The 23,434-nt window shown below is 45.7% G+C and overlaps 1 protein-coding gene across 1 annotated transcript in view; it reads left to right on the forward strand.

The window, feature by feature from the left end:
* The window catches only part of nfasca (neurofascin homolog (chicken) a), a 113,743-nt gene that overhangs the window by 26,732 nt on the left and 63,577 nt on the right, over positions 1–23,434 (forward strand). Inside the window, exons 8-14 of the mRNA XM_068007659.1 lie at positions 13,842–13,953; positions 15,171–15,355; positions 17,486–17,617; positions 17,905–18,048; positions 19,907–20,018; positions 21,806–21,972; positions 22,790–22,937. Coding sequence (XP_067863760.1) covers positions 13,842–13,953; positions 15,171–15,355; positions 17,486–17,617; positions 17,905–18,048; positions 19,907–20,018; positions 21,806–21,972; positions 22,790–22,937 — 1,000 coding nt within the window. The remainder of the gene's footprint in view (positions 1–13,841; positions 13,954–15,170; positions 15,356–17,485; positions 17,618–17,904; positions 18,049–19,906; positions 20,019–21,805; positions 21,973–22,789; positions 22,938–23,434) is intronic.

Genomic DNA, 23,434 nt, shown 5'->3' on the forward strand with positions numbered 1-23,434 from the left:
ACTTTAAAAGACAAAAGTGAGTTGTCGTTTGATGATTGGACTCTTTGTTGCCCATTTGTGTGCGACCTATTCAGTTCTGTTGTCTAGGATTCCAACAGACACAACCCCGTCCATTCACTTCAGTTGTTGAGAATTGCAGTGATCCAATGTTCCTTTTCGTTTTACAGAGCTCGTGATCCAAACACAGCTGCCAGGAATTTCCGCAGAGATTCTCCCGATCGCCCACCGTAACTTTGGCACAAGGTCGGCGGAAGCTCCGGATAAACGCGTAAACCAGATTTGCGCCGATCGTCCTCCAAAGTTACGGCCGCCGATCGGGAGACGTCTCCCCCGCCCACCCCCACCCTTCCCGGGGAAATTCCTGGCGACAATATTTAAATATAAAGATCCAAAACCACCCATCCCATTTGCAATTAGCCCACTGCTGATGCTCAAGACGTTATTGTCCACCACCCGACTTCATTCAGAGCCAACTGCGCAATTTAAAGGTCCAAGTTCTATTATGTACCCTTATAATAATTTTGGGGGTGATTTTTGTTTAGATTGAGACTTAATTTTATCTAGAATGAGTAGAAGCCTTGACCCCAGTGGAACATTGCTTGTCGAATTAGTGAAGTTTCCAATTTAGTGGAGGTGCTTTCTTCAAGTTTCCTCCCATGATGCCTCAGTTTACCCTCCAACCATTTTGAAGACAAAGGACTCCTCCCACAATCTCCCCCCACGCCTCCCCTCCTCTCTGAACGATTTGGGGTGTGCCACCATTCTCTCCCCGAGTTCTTTGTCATAAAGCTGCCTTGCTCAGTCACGCTGCTGTTTTAAGTTTTTAATTCAGTTTTAATCACACTGAAATATTGCTGCTAACCTGTTTTGTTTTAATATGATGTGTGTTTTGATATTTTAGATATTTAGCTCACTGATCAGTAATGTATCACTGGACAGACGCTTTTCCCAATGTGTGTTTCATTCTTTTTTTTTTGATATCTTCCCCGTCCCTTACCTCCCCACTCTCCTTGATTACTTTTCTGTGTCCAATCTGCTTGTACACTCTATTCCCCCATCCCCCCCTTCCCTGCACGGTCCTCCGCAGTCCCAGCTGCTCCTTGTATCTTCTGTACCCCTGCTTCCCGCTGCTCTTCTGTGTACCCCTTCTTCCATCTACTCTCCCACGCCCCCTTTGCCCCCCTTTGTACAGCCTCCGTGCCCACACCTCCCGTGTACACTCTTGTCTTTGTGCTCTCTCTTCCACATTCTCTCCCCCAGCTCCCCGTTTCCACGATTCTCCTGCCCAGTTGCGCACGCTCATGGTGTTTTATTTGTTGCAGTGGATACCAATTATGAATCAGTGCCAACTATTCTGAATGAAACTGAATTGTCTGGTGGTGAGTTACGGCACCTTCTAGAGAACTTTGTGTTTTAACCCTCTAATCCCTTACTCAACTTACATGTGTCTTAACCTAATGTCCCAGACTGAAGCGAAACCTGAGAGCAGTATTTGATGGAAAATAAGTGGCACCAGAGTATTGCTCTCGAGGCAGTACAAAGAAGGTTCACTCGGCTAATCCCGGGGATGAGGGGGCGGACGTATGAGGAGAGGTTGAGTAGATTGGGACTCTACTCATTGGAGTTCAGAAGAATGAGAGGCGATCTTATTGAAACATATAAGATTGTGAAGGGGCTTGATCGGGTGGATGCGGTAAGGATGTTCCCAAGGATGGGTGAAACTAGAACTAGGGGGCATAATCTTAGAATAAGGGGCTGCTCTTTCAAAACTGAGATGAGGAGAAACTTCTTCACTCAGAGGGTAGTAGGTCTGTGGAATTTGCTGCCCCAGGAAGCTGTGGAAGCTACATCATTAAATAAATTTAAAACAGAAATCGACAGTTTCCGAGAAGTAAAGGGAATTAGGGGTTACGGGGAGCGGGCAGGAAATTGGACATGAATTTAGATTTGAGGTTAGGAGCAGATCAGCCATGATCTTATTGAATGGCGGAGCAGGCTCGAGGGGCCGATTGGCCTACTCCTGCTCCTATTTCTTATGTTCTTAAGTCCGCAGTCCTCTAACCTCTTCCGATGCATAAATGGAAGTGAACCATAAACGCCAGAAGGCTCGTGGAATTAGCCTTGTGCTAGTCTGACTGAAATGATTCCAACTTTCAGCCAACCACAACTTGTTTTCATCCAGCAATGTAACGCAGCGCGATGTCCCCCAATGCTTCACAGAAGAGTCATAAGGAATAGAGTTAAGGAAAGTGACCAAAGGCACGGCCAAAGAAGTAGATTTTGAGGGGTTTTTTGAAAGAGGGAGGAGAGGCAATGAGGTGCTAAGGTTTAAGGAGAGCATTCCAGATTGTGGGGCCAGGGCGGCTGAAGGCCCTGCTACTGAGGGGATGAGTGCCTGAAAGGAAAGGCAGAGTCGGAAGAGCAGAGGGTGCATGCGGGCACATTGGGTGAGAGGTGCAAGGCCATGAAGAGATTTCTGGACTAGGACAAGGATTTTGAACTCAACGCTTTAGGGGAATGTGGTTATATTTATTCCGTTCTTGGGATGTGGGCGACACTGGTAAAGCAGTATTTACTGCCCGTCCCTAGCTGCCTTGAGAGCATTTAGAGTCAACGACATAGTGTGGGACTGGAGTTACATACAGGCCTCACTGGGTAATGGGTGGCAGATCCCTTCATTGTGCCAACCCACAAATTACCATAATTCAGTTTCACAACTTGCCGTGGTGGGATTTGAACTCACAGGTAAAGAGAGGTCACAGCAGGGCAACGTGTGACCATAGCAACAGGAGTAGGACCACTCTCAAATTCGGGTTTCATTGATTCACACGACATTAGTCGGTTAAAAATACAAGCCATTGTTCCCCGGATGGCTGGCTTGTTTAAATGTGGAAAGTTGCAGGTCTGTACCGAGTGAGCTGAACTCAGCTGAGTCAGCGGTAAGCTAGGACAACTGACCTCAGTGTCTCAGGGTTAATGGGGGGGGGGGGACAATCGGCCAGGAATCCTGCTTCTGATCACAATTCAGTCACCATCGCCGAAAAGTGCGTCTGCGTAATTATCAGGATCAGACTCGGCCGCGATGCCTCCACAGTTAAATAGCCTCCCGGCTTTCACTGTCCAGGTTTCACACATGAAGAATGGTTTCTTGGGCAGGGTACCACAGGGTGCCCAGTGCCCATGGAGCTGTACACCAGCAAGGAGCCCAGTGCATTCTCGAGAGGAAGAAAATTGGCAGAAGGTAGAGATAACTCCCTCCCACCAAATATTCTACGAGTCATGGCAGCCCGGTGATGCAGCACGTTAATTTTACTAATGCCCTGCATCGTGGAGCCATTAGATGTGGGAACGGGAGGAGGCCATTCAGCCCCTTGAGCCTGTTCTGCCATTCAATTAGATTATGGCTGATCTGTATCCTGACTCCACCAACCAGCCTTGGTCAGAATCCCTTAATACTCTTGCCTAATAAAAATCTATCAATTTCAGTTTTGAAATTTTCAATTGACCCCCAGCCTCAACAGCCTTTTGGGGGGAGAGAGTTCCAGATTTCCACTCCCCTTTGTGTGAAGAAGTGTTTCCTGACATCACTCCTGAACGGCCTAGCTCTAATTTTAAGGTTATGCCCCCTTGTTCTGGACTCTCCCACCAGAGGAAATAGTTTCTCTCTATCTACCCTATCCTTTAACATCTGAAACACCTCAATTAGATCACCCCTTGGAGTTCCCATGTAGCAAGCATGCTTTGTTATGTTGGTCTCCAAGAGGAGGGATTCATAATCAAAGCCTCCTAGACCCATTAGTCAGCAGGCAATCACAGAACCGTTCTTGCAGCGACAAGAGAGCAGGGTGCCCACCTATGCTGTCTAGGCTTGCCAACTCTAGTTGGACGTAATCCTGGAGGTTTCATCACATGGCCTTCCACCAACTGCCCCACCCAGTCAAACAGCCTTTTTTTCCCCACCCGCAATACGTTTACAGCCAATAAACAAAAAATGTTCAAAGAAAATTTTTTTAAAAACAATTCCACTACGATTTTTCTCCCGGGTTTTGCTGGCGGCAGTGAACAGGAGATCAATCTTCAATTCCTGGAGGCTCCAGGACAATCCTGGAGGGTTGGCAACCCTGATGCTGTCATCTGTGCGAGAGGGTGTAACGAGGGGAAAGGCGGCTAAAGCCAATAGAGAACTAAAATTGATGGGAGAGGGATGATTCTTTTTGATCTCGACCAACCAGATAGTTTTAGATTGAACATCAATGCCCAACAAAATGGCACTGTGAATCTCCAATTGGGAAAGGACGTCAATGCTGCATGGAATTCTGGGTCTCTGAACCAGTCAGATTTCCTTCTTGTCATTTCAGCTTCTAGGTACATTAAAGTAGCTTCTTGCTTGTGGACCTGATGGAGCACAAACAGACTGGACGTGAAGAGTAATATAGACACTGTCTAAAATTCTACAACTTGCATTTTCATAGCGTATAAAACGTAGCAAGGCGCTTCACAGGAGCGTTATCACACAAAATAAATTGACGCCGAGCCAAAGAAAGAGATATTAGGACAGGTGGCTAAAAGCTCAGGCAGAGAGATAGGTTTTGAGGAAGCGTCTTAAAGGAGAGGAGAGAGGCGGAGAGGTTTAGGGAGGGAATTCCAGAGCTTAGGGCCTAGGCGGCTGAAGGCACGGCCGCCAGTGGTGCAGCGAACAAAGTCAGGGATGCGCAAGAGGCCAGAATTGGAGGAGCACAGAGATCTCGGAGGGTTGTAGGGCTGGAGGAGGTTACAGAGATTGGGGGGGGGGGCGAGGCCATGGAGGGATTTGAACACGCGGATGAGAATTTTAAAATGGAGGCATTCGGGGACCGGGAGCCATTGTAGGTCAGCGAGCACAGGGGTGATGTACTGCTGATGAAACTCATACTTCTTCATATTTTTCTCGCTCGGTTTTGAATGCACGTGGAGTCTTTGATCGATTGCAATGCGGGCTGAAGTAGCCTGTTGCTATTCCAATGCCTTTCATGGTCTAATTGGGCGTCATTGGATCAGTTGTTTTTTTGTCTTAGTAAACTTTTTTTTTCCAAAGTAAAATGCCCAATTTTCCTCCTCTACCTCCCAGGATGAGTTATCAGTCATTGCAAACCTGCTTTGGGTGAGCTGGGCCATGAGGCCCAGCTCACCCAAAGCAGGTTTGCAATGACTGATAACTCATTGAGGTACGGCTGATTAGACGGAGCTCAGCTAGACTCAAATTAGCCTGGCCTAGGCCAAATTGGGTCACAAATTAGCTTAAGGCCTATTACCCTTGCTGTTCTTGTGACTAGCACAATACTTGCAGTGGAGTGAGCAGACTTGTCAGAGACTAGTGTATCTCAACATTGGTCCATCCAGCCACGAGCAGATGGGAACCGTAGAAGGCAAGTTTAAGTGCCTGGCAGCGTAGAGGCCTACAGCCACAATCATCTGGTTCCAAGGCAAACACTCCACCAAACCCAGCAGATATGTTTGTAGATGAGGTACTGCATGACACTTCAGTGAAGGGTCCCAATCTCGCAGGTGAATGCACACGAGTGAAGTGGGAGCCTTTGTTATTTTCCATCAAATACGGTAATCCTAACAGAGAGAGCTGCATCCAGACACAAAAACTTATGAAGTGGTGAAGATATGGATTTACTGTGAGGCGCAATTGCTGTAGGAAGCTTTCTCCCAAGTACTAACCTTGTCTTGTGTTAACGATTACTGCATAAATCATGCACTGTTTTTACGTTGCTGCCGCCTTACGAGAGACATTCGGTGCAATAACATCGACAGACACGTTGACCCTGACGTCTACTCCTTCAACACAATTTACCCCAACGTGCTGCTCATTTTTATTGCCAAATGATCTTTCTCCCCCCTCTTTAATATAAGCTTCGACTGCCTGAGCTACTAATCCAGGAGCAAAAAGTCTGACCTCTCCCCAAATGCTCGTCGAGCTTATCCAGTGCAGAAACGGAAGGTCCTCAGTTCTATCCCAGGTCTGTGCTGATCCCTTAGCGGGACGGGGGCCATAATTGATCCCCAGGTTAGAGGGGGGGGGGGGAATAGTCAGTGGGAGTGGCCGCTCACGGTCGCTATCCAGCAACCCCTGCCTGAAACACATGTATATGGATGTTGGACAAGAGTAGAATCAGGCTGGGCTGTCTTGACTCACATGAACAAATAGTCAGCCAACACACATTGTCATGCTCACATGTGAATAATGCCCACTTACGCAAGCTATGGAACATAAGAAATAGGAGCAGGAGTAGGCCATACGGCCCCTCGAGCCTGCTCCGCTATTCAATCAGATCATGGCTGATGTTCTCCCTCAACTCCAATTCCCCGCCCAACCCCCATTTCCCTTGATCCCCTTAGAGTCCAAAAGTCTATCGGTCTCAGTTTTGAATGTACTCAATGACTCAGCATCCACAGCCCTCTGGGGTAGAGAATTCCAAAGATTCACAACCCTCTGAGTGAAGAAATTTCTCCTCATCTCAGTCCTAAATGGCCGACCCCTTATCCTGACACTGTCTCCTAGTTCTAGACTCTCCAGCCAGGGGAAACAGCCTCTCAGCATCTACCCTGAAGGATGACCAGTGCCCATGGAACTGGATCTCAGCAAGAATTCAATGCCTCCAGGATTTGAGAGGAGGAGAGAAGGCTTTGAGGACTCTGTCAGAAAAGTCCTGGGCTCCTTAGGCACGATGGAAAGGCAGACCACTTTTCAGGTGGTTTGGTTGTTGTATCAGTGGGTTGTTGGACACCCATTGCAGAGCACAGAGAGATGATTCAACTCGCCTCTTCTAATTGCTTGGCTGGCAAAGGTGCTCCCTTTCTTACATAAAACACACTGGGCAGGAATCACTCCCAGCTCACAGAATCCTCCAGCCATTTGCACAGCGGCACTAAAGCTTTCTGCGAACAATCCACATTCACAACATTCTGCCTCTGCGATAAAGGCAGGAGTGGGCGCAGATCAGAATTACATAGAATGTGCAGCACAGAAACAGGCCATTCGGCCCAACTGATCTGTGCTGGCGTTTATGCTCCACATGAGCCTTCTCCCTCCCTACTTCATTTCACCTTATCAGCATATCCTTCTATTCCTTTCTCCATCATGTGTTTATTTAGCTTCCCCTTAAATGTATCTATGCTATTCGCCTCAACTACTCCTTGTGGTAGTGAATTCCACATTCTAACCACTCTCTGGGTAAAGAAGTATCTCCTGAATTCCCTATTGGATTTGTTAATGACTTCCTTATGTTCATGGCCCCTAGTTCTGGTCGCCTCCCACAAGTGGAAAGATCCTCTCTACGTCTACCCCATCGAAACCTTTCATAATTTTAAAGACCTCTATCAGGTCATCCCTCGGCCTTCTCTTTTGTAGAGAAAAGAGCCCCAGCCTGTTCAGTCTGGGAAGTCAGGAAACAAAAGAAAAAAGAAGGAAGCTGAGGTACCTGAGGGGGAAACACACGCATGCGGATTGAATGTTAATATTCTGTTTTGCAAAAAAAAATTAAATTAGTGTTTAAAATGTTAAAAGGATTCGATAGGGTAGATACGAAGAAACTATTTCCTCTGGTGCGGGAATCGAGAACATGAGGACATGATCTTAAAATTAGAGCCAGGCCGTTCAGGAGTGAAACCCGGAAGCACTTTTTCACGCAAAGGGTAGTAGAAATTTGACACTCTTCCCCCAAAAAGTTGTGGACACTGAGACAGTTGGATCTTTCAAGACTGAGATCGATAGATTTATCTTTGGTAAGAGATTATGGAGAAAAGGCGGGAAAAAGGGAGTGGAGGTGCTTATCAGCCATGATCTAATTGGATAGCAGAGCAGGCCCGAGGGGCTGAATGGCCTATTCCTGTTCCTAGTGTTCCTCTCCTGTGGACTTCTCATAACGTCATTTAAAATGTGAAGGCACAGGTTCCAAAAGTGAGCATCATTTCAATCTAACCTTAGTACGGACTGACCTACATTTATACAGTCGATCCTGGTGCTGGCAAGGCCTTAGACATTCAGCAGCCAAGGAATTGTAGCCGACGCACAGAGACAAGTGCAAATCCGCTGAGGGAGAAGGTGAAAGCTAATTATAGGTATGATTAAATTGCCTAAAGGAAGACAGTGCTGTGTCAGGAGTATTTTCAACGCAATATCTCCCACGTATATTTTAAAGGAAAGAGCCCCCTTGCCCTTTAGGAGAAGTCACATTACTGTGCAGCCCTGAGGAAGTCCACACTTGAGAGTAGGACCTCTGCTGATGTCGTACATAGGCTTTGGCCAGCGGAAACAGGCACTCAAAGAACGGGGATTGGCTTCCCTCTCGCTCTCGGATTCAAATCATTAACTCACGTTCATTTTCCAACCAAGTAATTGGTAAGCAGACAATCCCCACCTAAAATGTGATTTCCCCCCCCACCGCCGTCCCAGAGGAGTGTTTTTTTTACTCGTTCATGGGACCTGGGCGTCGCTGGCAAGGCCAGCATTTATTGCCCATCCCTAATTGCCCTTGAGAAGGTGGCGGTGAGCCGCCTTCTTGAACAACCGAGTGGCTTGCTAGGCCATTTCAGAGGGCGATTAAGAATCAACCACATTGCTGTGGGTCTGGAGTCACATATAGGCCAGACCGGGTAAGGACGGCAGGTTTCCTTCCCTAAAGGACGTTAGTGAACCAGATGGGTTTTTACGACAATCCGGTAGTTTCATGGCCATCATTACTGATACTAGTTTTTTTATTTATTTATTTAATTAATTGAATTTAAATTCCCCGAGCTGCCGTGGCAGGATTTGAACTCATGACACGGGTTTGTACGGCCCATTAGGAAATCGAGCTTTTATTTCTAGGACCTGGGTCCAAACCTTATCCCATTTGATGAGATGAAGTTTCGTCTCTCTGTGGTGATTCTAATTGGAGTGAGTTTGATTCAGTCTGACCTCAGTGGATATAAATCCACAGCACAGAACTTTCTGCACCGTTCAGTGATCACACTCTGTGAGGCCACAGGATTACCTCAAGTAGGAAATGCAAATGTCGGACTGGGAACAGAATCCGTTTGGCCTTTCAACTCTAGGATCGGACTCATGGGATGAAAATCCCTTCTGTCTGTAGGGTTGCCAACCCCCCCCCTGGATTGTCCTGGAGTCTCCAGGAATTAACCCGAGAGAAAGATAATTGGGGCATTAAAAACAAAGGTGCGTTTTTTTGTCATTTTCTTCGAACGCTTTCGTTTGTAGGTGATAAAAATATTGGAGATGGGGAGAAATGGCTGTTTGACTGGGGCGGGGCAGTTGGTGGCCGGAGGTCATGTGGTGAAACCTCCAGGAAACGTCCAATTAGAGTTGGCAACCCTATCTCTGACAGCTGCAAAGTTCAATGTGAGATGGGTTTGGGCATTCTCGATCCAGTGCATGGGTCCCCAATTCAGCAGTCGCTGGCCCTAAGTTGGTTGTCTGAGAGGGCACAGGATGGCTGGTGTGGGAAATGGGAAAATGTACGGATTTAAGGGGTGCTCTTCAGAAGCTGATGTTAAATTGGGGCAGAGTAAAAGGAGCTTTACTCTTCATCCAGTATACCTGTATCTGATCTGGGAGTGCTTGATACTGACAGCGAACGGCCAATATGGAAATTGTCCCATTGCCCTGTAATAACATCCCTTATCTCGATGAGCACGGCAAAAAAAAATCACGCACAAAAAAGGCGCAGTGGGGCTGGACTTCTGGGGCTGGGGTTAAGGTACATTTTTGGGACAGTGTAGGGGGAGCAGAAGCTCTATCTCCATCTAACTCATACCACAAATGCTTTATGGCCTGGTTGCTCTCCCAAGCATCACTATCCCTCACCCCAACGAACAAAATTCATCAAAAATTTAAGAGAAACTCAGAGGATAAAGAGTAGTCTTCCTTGCTACATTTATGTGTGGCCTAGTAGTAAGCTGAAGCCTGCAGGATTCTCGATGGCCCTGAGGAAACAGATGGTCATAAATGAGTCAAACGATACGCTAACAAAAGTGATTTGAGTCAGATTAGGGATTGCCTTGACCGAATTTGACATTTGCTGCTTTCAAAAGTTATCACACCCCACGATATTCAGTTTTCACCTCGCACTGCTCTGCCCAGCTTCCAACGCTGAACGCCTTTACCTCGTCTCAGATTTGCGCATGTGGGGCGAGATTTTCGGTGGCCCAGCGCCAACGGGGAGGCTTTGCATGCAGCGAGGTGACTTGTCGGAAAATGATGGGTGCATTTGCGCTATTGACTTCTTTGGCTGGAAAATGTTGAGCAGTGAACCCCGTGCAAGGCCTCACCACTGATCACGAATCCTGGGAAGTTTTTGCCACTGTCTGTTGGGTTAATATGACTAACTATCCCAGACAATGTGACTGCTCCACAGAATCTTCCACACAGTCTGGGGGGGCGGTGGTGGGGGAATGGCCTTTTTGATGCTCCTTTCGTAAATTCTGCCATCATCAAGAAACAGGATTGGATGTTTAAAGATTTTTTAAAAATATGTAATTTGTGTGGGGCAGCTCCATGAGATACTGCCGCTGTTAACCCAATAACTCAATAACTTACTAATACTGTAGCTGCAATATAAATGGTCACTGATTGCTGTCTTCCTTTTGTTAAAGTATCTCTGTGATACTGTGGCAGGATTGTGGCACAGAATGTCAGGGAATGTACACACTTATGGTTCCCCCGTGCATTGTGTGCTGATCCTGGATACTCTGTAAGGCAGAGGCCAGGGGCTTGCCTACAGGATAGGGAGGGAAAAACCAAAGCCATTGTTTCCTCACTAGGCCACTCCTATCTGGCTCCTCAACAGTGTTAAAAGAAAGAAGCCAAGAGAAAGAAAAAAGGCCATAAATCACACCCTGACAACCCATCTGCCTCTCCAAGTGTCAGCCGTGACTCGATGATAGCACTCTTGCCTCTGAGTCAGAGGTTGTGTGTTTAAGTGTCACTCATCTAGGCTGATACTCCAGTGCAGTATTGAGGGAGTGCTGCACTGTCGGAGGTGCCGTCTTTCAGATGAGACATTAAAACCAAGGCCCCGTCTGCCCTCTCAGGTGGCTGGAAAAGATCCCAAGGCACTATTTCGAAGAAGAGCAGGGGAGTTCTCCCCGGTGTCCTGGCCAATATTTATTCCTCAACCACAGATTATCCGGTCATTATTTCGTGACTGTTTGTGGGATCTTGCTGCACAAAAATTGGCTGCCGTGTTTCCTACATTACAACAGTGAATACACTTCAAAAGTATCTTCATTGGTTGTAAAGGGAATTTGGGTCATCCTGAGGATATGAAAGATGCCACATAAATACAAGTTCTTTCTGTTAAGGTTATAATCATGCCCTCTGAGTCTATCGTACCTTACCAACCTCCATATTGTCAGTTCCCTTCATTGTTTTAAAGACTTGCATCATGTCCAGTCGCTTAATCTCGGTTGCAATAGGAACGGATTTGTCTTCTCTCAACCTCTCTTGGTATCTCAGGTTTGTAAACATTGTAATCGTCGCTGCCCTTCTCCGACTCCGTAGTGTGTTTAACTAAGAGAAACTGCCTGGATGTTTAGTTTTAACCCTTAGCAAAGTGTGCCTGAGTTAACGGCTCTGATTTTCCTGGGGTCTTGTGCTGGTGTAATGGTGCGCCTAATTCACTGGGATGCTCCAATGGCGCAAAAGAGGAAATTAGGGAGTAAGTGACTTACGCCATTGATTTTCGTGCAACTTTAGCGCCCACTCCACCATTACCCTCTCTGAAAACAGTCAGAAGTTAATTATCATTGTTCCGCCCCCCCCCCCATTAAAATCAACGGCGATTGTGATTTTCCTGCATTAAAGCCCGTTTTCACAGCACTACCACTTAGACCCGAAATTAATGGCGCTGGTGGCCTGAGTTACTGCTCCAAGATCGGGTTTAAACTCCCAGATGTTAAAAATGTATTACTGTTGCAAAGATTAAACAGCTAGGATCATTTCCTACACCCTGGATTTTCAATTTTGATATTGTCATGCCATATCTCCGGAGCCCCTTCAATTTATGAGATAATTTTCAGAATTTAAATGACCCCCTTCTCTGTTTTCCCACAGTCCCCAACCTCACTAAAGCCACTAACACAACAAACGTATCATAGAATCGTACAGCACAGAAGGAGGCCATTCGGTCCATCGTGTCTGTGCCGGCTCTTTGAAAGAGCTGTCCAATTATCCAACTATCTTCTCTTAATAACACTATAACTTGCTTATAACTATTGTTTCAACCAGTTCTGAGTAAGTTGATGTTCATACACCTCGAAAACATCTCATGCCCATCTACTCAGGAAAGTCAACACGTCATGAAGTGAATTTTTGCTGTCCACAAAGATTTGCGATCGTCAGTCTCATTCAAACACCCCCGGCTGGAAAATGGTTGGCCAAAAGAAACAGAGCAGAGTCCTGTTGTATACAAGCACCATCACAAATTCTATCCCATCGGATCCTGCCAGCTCTCTGCCCTTCATCCGGACCAGAATTTAGGGCTCCAACAATTCACCAACAACTGATGTGAGACTAACCAGCCTATAATTCCCAGGATTATCCCTGTCTCCATTTTGGAAGAAGGGAGCCACATTTGCCATCTCTCCAGTCCTCAGGCACCATTTTCCTTATCATTGAATCTTGGAAATTCATAATCAGAATCTCCACTGTTTCTTCTCTCGGGATCCTGGGACGTAAACTGTCAGGCCCTGATGATTTGCCTTCCTTAAGTTTGAGCAATTTACTCCCTTTGAATAATAACCTCCACTAACTGCTCCACACTCACCTCTGGTAGGATCTCTGCTCCCAATATCCACCTGCTCTGTGAAAACTGAGGCAAACTATTTAGTGTCTCCCATTTCCTTTCTCTCCGGTCCTATCCTTTTAATATCAATGTGCCTGGAGGAAGTTTTTTTTAATCACCCTTCATGTTTTTATGCAAATTTTCTCTCATGCTCTCTCTTAGCCTTTCTGGTCTCCTTTTTTGTAACTTTCCTATATTATTTATATTTGTCCTGGCTTTCATTTTTATTGTCTGCCCAGTAAGCATTAAATATTTTTTTCAATTTCAAATTTGATCTAACCTCCCTACTCGTGCGTGGAACCCAAACTTTCAAAACACTCCCTTATGTTTTACTTGATTTGTACCTTTTCCACCTCCTGTTTAGATATTTCCCATTGTCAATCTACTGGTCTGTTTACCAATTGTTCCTTCCATTTAATCTAGACGAGATCCCTTTTTATCTTTTGCTTTTCCCCAGCCAATTCCCCTCGTCCTCTACTTTTGTGTTTCCTTTTCTATTATTGCATTAAGCTTAATTATATTGCAGTCTCCGAGCATTCCCCATTTTAAATGAAGATGCGAATCCTTTTAACGTTCCCATTAAAGTAGCAGAGGAATGTCACAGGAATTCCCCCACGAGTAGCAAATCTTCCGTGGAGTTGTTCACAGTGAGTCAGAGGAGACGCTAAAGTGCGAGACCTGAAGTGTGATGGCTAAAGTGTGACAGGAATTAAGTGTGTCTTCTACAAGACTCCTGATATTTATAGAAAAATCTTCCACATCATGAAATAAATGATAACTGTTCTGTGTACAACCCAGATAAGGCGCTGGGTTAAACATCTGACCTGAGTTTTTGAAGAATTGAATGACTGCACTGCCTTTCTTTCTTTACAGTAAACCACGTATTTTAACAGCTGTCTTCCCAGTGATGATGTCTAAAGCCGTTCACTGAATGAGTTGGGCCTTGTTTTTCTCAGTTACTGGTTTCCTTTGATTTTTGGCTTTCAACTCATTGCTGTATATATCTGTTCCTAGCTCGACCAGTCACAGAGCAGATCCCAAGGTTCATGTCGCCAACAGGGACGTCCAGCAGCAGAATCATTCTACGAGGAGAAGACCTTTTACTGGAATGTATCGCATCAGGAGTGTACGTAAAACTAGGGCTATAACTATTTTTTAATTCATTCTCGGGGTGTGGACGTTGCTGGCAAGACGGGATTTCGTGCTCATTCCTAGTTGCGAAGGTGGTGGTGAGCCTTCTTGTTGTGGTGGGCAAACTGCTGCAGATAGCACTTTTGATTTATAAGATATTAAGGGGAACAGATAGGGTGGATAGAGAGAAACTATTTCCGCTGGTTGGGGATTCTAGGAGTAGGGGGCACAGTCTAAAAATTAGAGCCAGACCTTTCAGGAGTGAGATTAGAAAACATTTCTACACACAAAGGGTGGTAGAAGTTTGGAACTCTCTTCCGCAAACGGCAATTGATACTAGCTCAATTGCTAAATTTAAATCTGAGATAGATAGCTTTTTGGCAACCAAAGGTATGGGCCAAAGGCAGGGATATGGAGTTAAATCACAGATCAGCCATGATCTTATCAAATGGCGGAGCAGGCACGAGGGGCTGAATGGCCTACTCCTGTTCCTATGTTCCTACGATACAATTGAGTGGTTTGCTAGACCAGTTGAGAGGGCAGTTAAGAGTAAACCATGTTGGTGTGGGATTGGAGTCACATATAAGCCGGACCGGGTAAGGACGGCAGGTTTCCTTCAATAAAGGACGTTCATGAACCAGTTAGGATTTTGCGACAATCCATCAGCTTCATGGTCACTTTTACTTATACCAGCTAGCTAGTGTGAGTGAGTGTGTACATGTGTGTGTGTGTGTGTGTGCGTGTGTATGCATGTGTACGCGTGCATGCACGCACCTCCAAACGCCCCTCCCTCCACACTCCATCCTTTCGATGCCCCGCCGTCCCACGGCCAATTGGAAAGTGAACAGACTCTTCATTACCCAATTGGATAATTCTTGACTGTCAGTCAAACAGCCTTTTCCACCCCCCCCCGCCACCTGTCCAATACCTTTATAACTAGTTAACAAAAATGTTCAAAGAAAATTTTTTTAAAAACACAAATGTTTTCATGCCCCTTATGATTTTTCTCCCGGGTGCTGCTCGCTGCAGTGTCCTGGAGATTAATCTTTAATTCCTGGAGGCTCCAGGCCAATCCAGAAGGGTTGGCAACCCCCTAGTTGACTCTGAAGAGACTGTGACGGACTGTTTTCTATTTAGAACTTGTACAGAGTTAAACAAGGTCCTCCGTTGCCATTTGATCCGTGTCTCTGGAATAAATCCTTTCATTTTCAGGCCCACGGCGGATATTATCTGGTACAAGAAAGGCGGCGAGCTGCCGTGGAAAAAGGTGCGAATTGAAAACTTCAACAAGACGCTGAGGATCACTGATGTGTCCGAGGAAAACTCGGGCGAGTATTTCTGCCTGGCGTCCAATAAAATGGGAAGCATAAGGCACACCATTACAGTGAGAGTGAAAGGTGATGATTCCATTCTGATCTCTTAAGTCACTGCTCCAGCTTCCATCCCGCAGCCCCCCTCCGCCCCGCGTTCTGTCGAGGTGAATATTGCTCTTACTTTAAGTTCGCCATCTTTAGATCTCAGTTTGTTGGGAAGAGCTTCCATTGCAGAGTAGACGCTGTTAGCCAAGTAACAACTCTCATTGAATGATACAGCACAGAAGGAGACCATTCAGATCTCATTGCAGATTAATCGGCTGACCTCACTGCAGGGCCTCCAAGTCTCGTGAAAGTAAGTTGGTGATAAGCTTTTTGTAGGGGACACTTCACAGAGGGTTGCGTTGCGTTTCCACCCGTGAGTTAATTTACTTTCCCATTTATTATTGGAGAGCTTTCGGAGAGATGTCGGTGCTGAGGAACGTTTTCTGTCCTTTGCCCCCATTTTCAGCGTCAAGCGCTCATTTGTCAGATGTTGCACTGCTCAGATGCAAAGGAAAACCTCCTCTGCTTTGCGCCAACAATGTAGCTTAACCTCAACCTCAGAAGTACGATGGCCTTAGTGGGTTAATTTATGAGGAACGGTTGCAATATCTCGGCTTGTATAGACGACTGAGTATAGAAGATTGAAGGGTGAACTGATCGAGGTGTTTAAAATGTTAAAAGGATTTGATAGGGTCGATACGGAGAAACTGTTTCCTCTGATGGGGGGAATCCAGAACGAGAGGACATCATCTCAAAATTAGAGCCAGGCCATTTAGGAGGAAAATCAGGAAGCACTTTTCTCACATGAAGGGTATAGAAATCTGGAATTCTCTTCCCCAAAAGACTGTGGATGCTGAGGGACAATTGGAGCTTAGATCGTTAGATTTTTGTTGGGTAAGGTTATCAAGGGATATGGAGCAAAGGCGGATAAATGGAGTTGAGTTACAGATCAGCCATGATCTAAGTGAATGGCAGAGCAGGCTCGATGGGCTGAATGGCCTCCTCCCGTATTCCTTACAGTGTTTCCACTTCCCACACCCCGGTTGTGCTTATGCCCTCTAAGTGAGTGATAATTGGAGATTTTGTGCCCGCCAGTCTAGGCTGGAGTAGAACCCAGGTCTTAAAGGTGAAAGGACAGCATAGTGACAAACTGCACCATCCACCTTAGGAATTTCCAATGAAGCTACTGTGGAACAGCGGAAGAAAGTCTGAGGAAATTCAGGGCCCTGGTTTTCCAAATACTGCCTTTTCACCTGGCAAATATATGAACATCCAGAAAATAACAAACAGGAAAAGAGCTACTGCTCCATCCAGCCTGTCCTATATAATTGTGATGCCTTATCCATCGCAATGCATACCCCACCCTGAGCCATGCAATCTCCTGGGAGAGGCGAAAAACCCCAGATAAAAGCTCAAACAAATTGGGGGGGGGGGGTGGGAGGCACGGGAATCTGGGAGATTGCTCTCTGACCCCCCTCTTAGGCGATTGAAACTAGTCCAGGAGGCCATTCTGGCCTTGATTAACATCACAAGGTACCTCCCTCTTGTACAAGGAGATCTCCACCCCAGGCAGAAACAGATCCCAGAACCTGCACTAGGGAAAGTTTGCATTACAATGAATGCAAATGTCTGGGTTCAACATTCCCAAGTGATAGACATGGTGGGTTTGGGTGGCAGGGGGTCAGGGTAGTTGAGCAGGGTGTTTAAAGTGGTCTGGGATTAATCTAATAATGTAACTCTTTTAAAGGGATTTCCAGAGCTCCCCCGAGGGCTGAGTGGTTAAACAACTGCGTGGCGTGGGACTGAACCACACAGACCAACAAAGCCCCAGGTTTCATCCCCGGTCTTTGTTAAGTTAGCTGACCTCAGCCGGAGCCACAGCGAGAGCTTTCAGTGTCGCATCCTGAGTGCAATTTTCCGATCTCATTTCTCGTTCCTGGAAGCGGCAAAGTGTCACAATGAACATTGAAATTCCGGCACATATCTCAGGACGTCATTTTTAATGGGATCTTTAATGGGCTTGGTCTTGACCTAATGAACCGAACAAAATCAATTGGGATTTAGCCCTCATAAAGCATTAGAATAATCTAAAAATGATGATTGTACTCGTTCTATAATCTATCTAGTGTTCAGCTAACAATCAGTTTGTCATCTTTTTTATTCTCAAAGCTGCACCTTATTGGCTGAACGAGCCCCAGAACCTGGTCCTGGCTCCTGGGGAATACGGCAGATTGATGTGCCGGGCCAATGGGAACCCCAAGCCTGATATCCAGTGGCTGGTGAATGGCGAACCCATAGAAAGTGAGTTAATGATCACAGTTTTGTGGCTTCTGTCTGTCCTTCTGGTCCTGGTGTACCTCCCTAATTCTCTGATATATCCTGGTAAAATGGAGGGGAGAAATCGGGCAGGGCGAATAATGGGCCAATTCGATATCACCCATTTTACACTGTCGCCCAAAGTCAAATTTACCCCCACCATGTCAAGAATTGTTTTTTGTGAAGCCCTTAGTATCTCACAGCATGTGGGACAACACTCTAAGGGAAGGTAAATTAAACAATGACACATCTGTCTCTTTCTTTCTCTAAAGAGGCTCCTCAGAATCCAAGCCGCGAAGTCTCTGGGGATACAATCATCTTCCGGGAAGTGCAGATCGGGAGCAGCGCTGTGTACCAGTGCAACGCCTCCAACGAGCATGGATACTTATTGGCCAACGCGTTCATCAGCATTCTTGGTATGTTTAAAGGCTACATGCTTCTCCTTGATGGTTGGTGTTGAGCTGGAAGTGTTGGCTTATCACTGTGCCCACAGTGTCCCAACTTGGAGGGTTACTGCCTTGAGTTGGGATGTCCTGGCCTTGGAGGGCGTACAAGGAAGGGCAACTAAGCTGATAAATGGAATTGGACGCCTGATCTATGAGGATAGAGTGAAGGTCCTGGCAATGCTGGCACTGGGAAAAAGGCAACTTAGGGATGATCTTATCAAAGGAGTTAAGATCTGAAAAGGAACAGATAAACTGGATACCAGAGAGACAGAGGGGGAAGTCCTCTGCCCTCTCAACTCTGTACGCTGAGGATTGGTTCACTGTGCTGTCAATCAGTTACCACCTTGAATGAAATGCTCCTCCCTTGACGTGGGAGCTTGCGGGACAGGTATGTCTGTTCAGCCGAGCCCCCTGCCAGTCACGTTGAATGAAAATCATTGCAGCGCAATGGCGAGAAATACTAAGAATCAAACCTCGTCGTCTCAAAGCTGATGTAACATGCAAAAGTAAATTGTCTGATGTCTGGCTTGTCTGGTGCCTCATCTGGGAACCGTTCTATAAACCAGGGTAAGAATTTCAATGGAACATAATCAATGATTTCCCAGTGCTTCCTAATTAATATTAGGAATGGCTGTGGCAATAATTTAGATTTCACATCGAGTAACATTAAATGTTAGGTCAGGAAATGCTGTATTTAATATATAAGAAACATTAGAATTTGTTTTAAATGCTCTGCTCAGACGATGCCAGGAAATCCCCAAGTCCAATTAGCTAAACATGTTTAGTGATGCTTTTCGCCTAATAATGGTCTTTTGGAGCCTGCTCAATTGCTTTAGGGAGTCAGGGATTTTTTTTTCTTACCTGAAGTTGGCCGCAGGTTTTTTTTGCCTCCTCCAGGAGTTAGCATCACCAGCGGGCGGTGTACGAGGATAGAATGGATGAAGTGAGAATAGGTGGGCCTTATGGTCTTTTCTTATCACTCTTCCTTGCGTTCATATAAAGCATGTGATGTGCTATAGAAGCAGCCCAATGTAGGCCTGTGTAACTAGAAGTTGCTAACTGTTCACCCTTTGCATCATCCAATAGCTGGGTCCTTAGAAGGAAAAACAACAGAGAAAGGCTAATTGGTGGTTGTTCAGATCTGAAGGTGATAACAGTCTGAGGCAGACATTGAAGGGCCATCCACAATTGTCAATTTTTAACAAGAACAAAGAGTATTCTTTTACTTACCCTTTAGTCTCTCTTTTATATAGCTATATTATGTAAAGCACCACCAAGTTATCAGATGCTGGGTGAAGGGACAATGTCTACTATACTGTGCCACCCAGTCCACAGGTCCTGGTGTTATCCTTGGCTCAGTGGTAGCACTCTTGCTTCTGAGTCCAACAATTGTGGGTTCGTGCCCTTCTCCAGAGACTTGAGCACGTAAACTCGGCTGGAACTCTGATAAGTGCTATGGGAGTGCTGCATTGGCAGAGGTGCCGTCTATCAGATGAGGTGTTAAAGTGGGCCAGCCGCATGTAAATGATTCCCATTGTGGTTTTTCAAAGAAAAGCAGGCAATTTCCCTGGCGTCCTGGTTACAATGAATCCTTAACCACCAGATTAACTAGTCTTTCATCTCATTACCATTTGTTGGACTCTGCTGTGGGCAATTTGTTTGCAAAACAACAGTGACGGCACTTCAAGGTGTAATTAAATGGCTATGAAGAACTTTGGTGCCATTGACTGCAATTCTACCGTTCTTAAGCTGAAAGGACACTAAGTACTACACCACAACACCTAGTCATTAGTATATTTGGTAAGCTTGGAATGTTCTTTGTTTACAGATGTTCAACCCAGAATACTGTCCCGGCGGAACCAAATCGCCAAAGTGATTGAAAATAACCGGACAAGGCTGGAATGTCGATTCTTTGGTTCACCAATCCCCATCCTGCGATGGTAAGGGACAGGTTACTGTATCGTTGATAAGGTATTAATTTCTGAGCCATTTCTCTCTGTAGTTCAAGTGGGTCCACCGATCAGTTTTATACAGGAGACTCTGCAACTTTCAAAGGAAATCAATGATGTAAAGAGGAGGAAACATTGGAACATTAGGAACAGGAGGAGGCCATTCTGCCCCTCGAGCCTGCTCCGTCATTCAATTAGATCATGGCTGATCTGCACCTCAACTCCATTTACCTGCCTTTGCTCCATATCTCTTGATACCCTCACCTAGCAAAAATCTATCGATCTCAGTCTCAAAAGCTCCAATTGAACCCCAGCATTGACAGCCTTTTGGGGGGAGAGAGTTCCAGATTTCTGCATCCATTTGAGTGATTCCTGATTTCGCTCCTGAATAGCCTGGCTCTAATTTTAAGGATATGCTCCCTTATTTTGGATTCCCCCACCAGAGGAAATAGCCTCTCTGCATCTACCCCATCAAATCCTTTTTAACATTTTAAACACGTCAATCAGATCACCCCTCAATCGTCTATACTCAAGGGAATACAAGCCAAGTTTATGCAACCTGTCCCTCGTAATATAACCCTCAAAGCCCCGATATCATTCTGAAAGATGTGGGTAGGTCCTCTTAAATTGGCATTGTCTCCAAGAAAAATACTTGAATGAAACTTTTTATTGCTGAAGGAATGAGTTAACTCATGTGACCTTATGCATAAATGGAGCAATGACGCATTTCAACCTCGTTTGTGCCGTGCTTTTGTTTAAAAGTGAAAAATAATTTGACAAAACATTCCTCCATGAGGACAGTGAGCCTTTAATAGGGAGCACAGGAGAGAATCAGAATGGTGTGGGGTGATATTGAGGAATTGGGTTCGAATCACAAAAGGACTGGGGTGGAGCTATGGGCTAAGCAATGGTGGGAGTGGGGGGTGGGGTTTGAAGTCCAGATTGGGCCAAGTTAGCACACCACAGCCATGTCAACGTCCTCCAATGCCGCGTTTCCTTTCACGCCAGACTCAAACGATCTCAAATTTAAAAGTTAATTAATTTCAGCAATGGCCGTGTCTTTAGATAAGGAGACCAAAACTGTATGCAGTACTGCAGGTGAGGTCTCACCAAAGCCCTGCACAATTGTAGCAAGACTTCCTTACTCTTGTACTCCAACCCCCTTGCAATAAAGGCCAACATGCCATTTGCTTTCCTAATTGCCTGCTGTACCTGCATGCTAACTTTCTGTGTTTCTTGTACCAGGGCACCCAATTCTCTCTGAACACCAACATTTAATAGTTTCTCACCATTTAAAAAATATTCTGTTTTTCTATTCTTCCTACCAAAGTGAATAAGCTCACATTTCCCCACATTATACTCCATCTGCCACCTTCTTGCCCACTCACTTAACCTGTCTATATCCCTTTGCAGACTCTTTGTGTCCTCCTCAAAGCTTACTTTCCCACCTAGCTTTGTATCGTCAGCAAACTTGGATACATTACACTCAGTCCCTTCATCCAAGTCATTAATATAGATTGTAATTAGCTGAGGCCCAAGCACCGATCCTTGCGTTACCCCACATGCCTGCCAACCTGAAAATGACCCGTTAATCCCTACTCTCTGTATTATGTCCGTTAACAAATATGGATCTGCTTTCATATGTCAAACTGTGATAAATATTACAGATTTCCTTCAAACTAATCGCCAAAAAACATGCTCTTATTTCTGATTGGATAGCTTTATAACATCGAGTGACATCCCATCCTTTCTCTGAAGTTGTTCCTTTGTGTCTTGAGGTTTAAGGATGGACAGGGCAACAATCTTTATGGAGGAAACTACATCATCCACGACAACGGGACTTTAGAATTGCGAAGAGCTCGGAAGGCTGATGAGGGAACCTACACCTGCATAGCAACCAACATGCTGGGCAAGGCTGAGAACAAGTGGCGGCTGGAGGTGAAAGGTAAGATTGTTGTGTCAGGTAGTGAGGCTTCAGTCACTGTGTAGGTTTGACTTGTTGACTTGCACAGCACCTGGTATGGGTTTTGTTTTTAATTGACCTGTTTATCAGAAACTCACTGGAATGGGTTTCCAAAGAGAAAGAGATTTCAGGAGGTACTGGCTCTTTCCTTTCCTGTTTTCATTGTCAAGCTGTTTGCTTCTTTTCGGGATGTCTCAGTGGGTAAAGTGTGTGGGTTGGTGTACCCTTGAACTGAGTAGATTAAGATGGTCGCAAGCTTGATCCTCAATGCGTCAACAACTATTTTGCTTCAGCAAAGAAAGATTAAAGTGGTCCAGGTACTCAAACCATGCTCGAAGAGGTGAGATGGTTTTATCACAAATTATCTGTGATATTCGATTGACATTATGGGTTCAGTTTCCTCAGGTGATTCACTGATTAATGTATTTGCATAATGTTTGTGTGCGTACTAACATCCTCTGACCTGGATTGACAGGCTCGTATTTGTGATCTCTCCAATTGTCAGCTCCTTAGTTGTGCAATCGTAGAGGTGTAGTTGAGGTTGCTCACCCACTCCCACCGACTTCCGAGCAACAGGATACGGAGTGACGTTAGAGTTGGTCACGGAGCAAGTTGGTTGTGCGAGCTCCAAGGCAGGAAGTGGTGTGCAACAAATGGGATGGGTACAGAAAGTAACAAATAAATAGGAATTTTTATCTTAAAGGGTGTGAAGTGCATCCTTCCAATGGTATGTTTCCCCCAGTCGCATTAATGATAATGTGACACAAGCTTTTCTTTATTTCGTTTGCCATTAATTTAGACCCTACAAGGATTATAAAGGCCCCAGAATCTATCACAGTTAAGAGATCGCTTGCTGCAAAATTTGACTGTAAAGTGAGACACGATCCAACAATGAGACTGACGGTCACCTGGCTGAAAGACGACAAAATTCTATCCTTACCGTGGAGGTGAGTGGTCCTTCCTCCTGTTTGTTGCTTCCTCATCGCCTCAGGGTTTTTTCTATCCTTGCTGGAGTTGTTCTATCCCACGGGCTCCAGCTTTTTGGCCGGGACCACAAGCAACAGACTGTCCACTCTCTTTTTAATGACTCAAGTCATCGCACTTCTTGGTGTGCTGAGCAGAGGTTGGCACGGTGCAATTGACCTCAGTACAGCTGAGCTAAGGAGCACAACCATAAATCTGCCAGGATTCCCATTCTAGATTGTTGTCCTGCTGAAACGTGCACCCGTGTGGACTTTGGCCAGGATTGGATCGGGTAACCTGGCGACGCTCGGTAGGGCAGATTTTCCGAGCACAAGATGGGAACAGGGAACACCCCCCCCCCCCCCCACCGGTAGTGCGTGTCAGAAAATTGCAGGTTTAATGCCCATGAGTTTCCATCAATGGAAAGAAATTGTAGGCCAAGTGCCAATTGGTCAGTAGGTTTGGAGAATTAACCCCAGTG

Source organism: Heptranchias perlo, chromosome 27, assembly GCF_035084215.1.
Source record: "Heptranchias perlo isolate sHepPer1 chromosome 27, sHepPer1.hap1, whole genome shotgun sequence".
NCBI lineage: Eukaryota > Metazoa > Chordata > Chondrichthyes > Hexanchiformes > Hexanchidae > Heptranchias > Heptranchias perlo.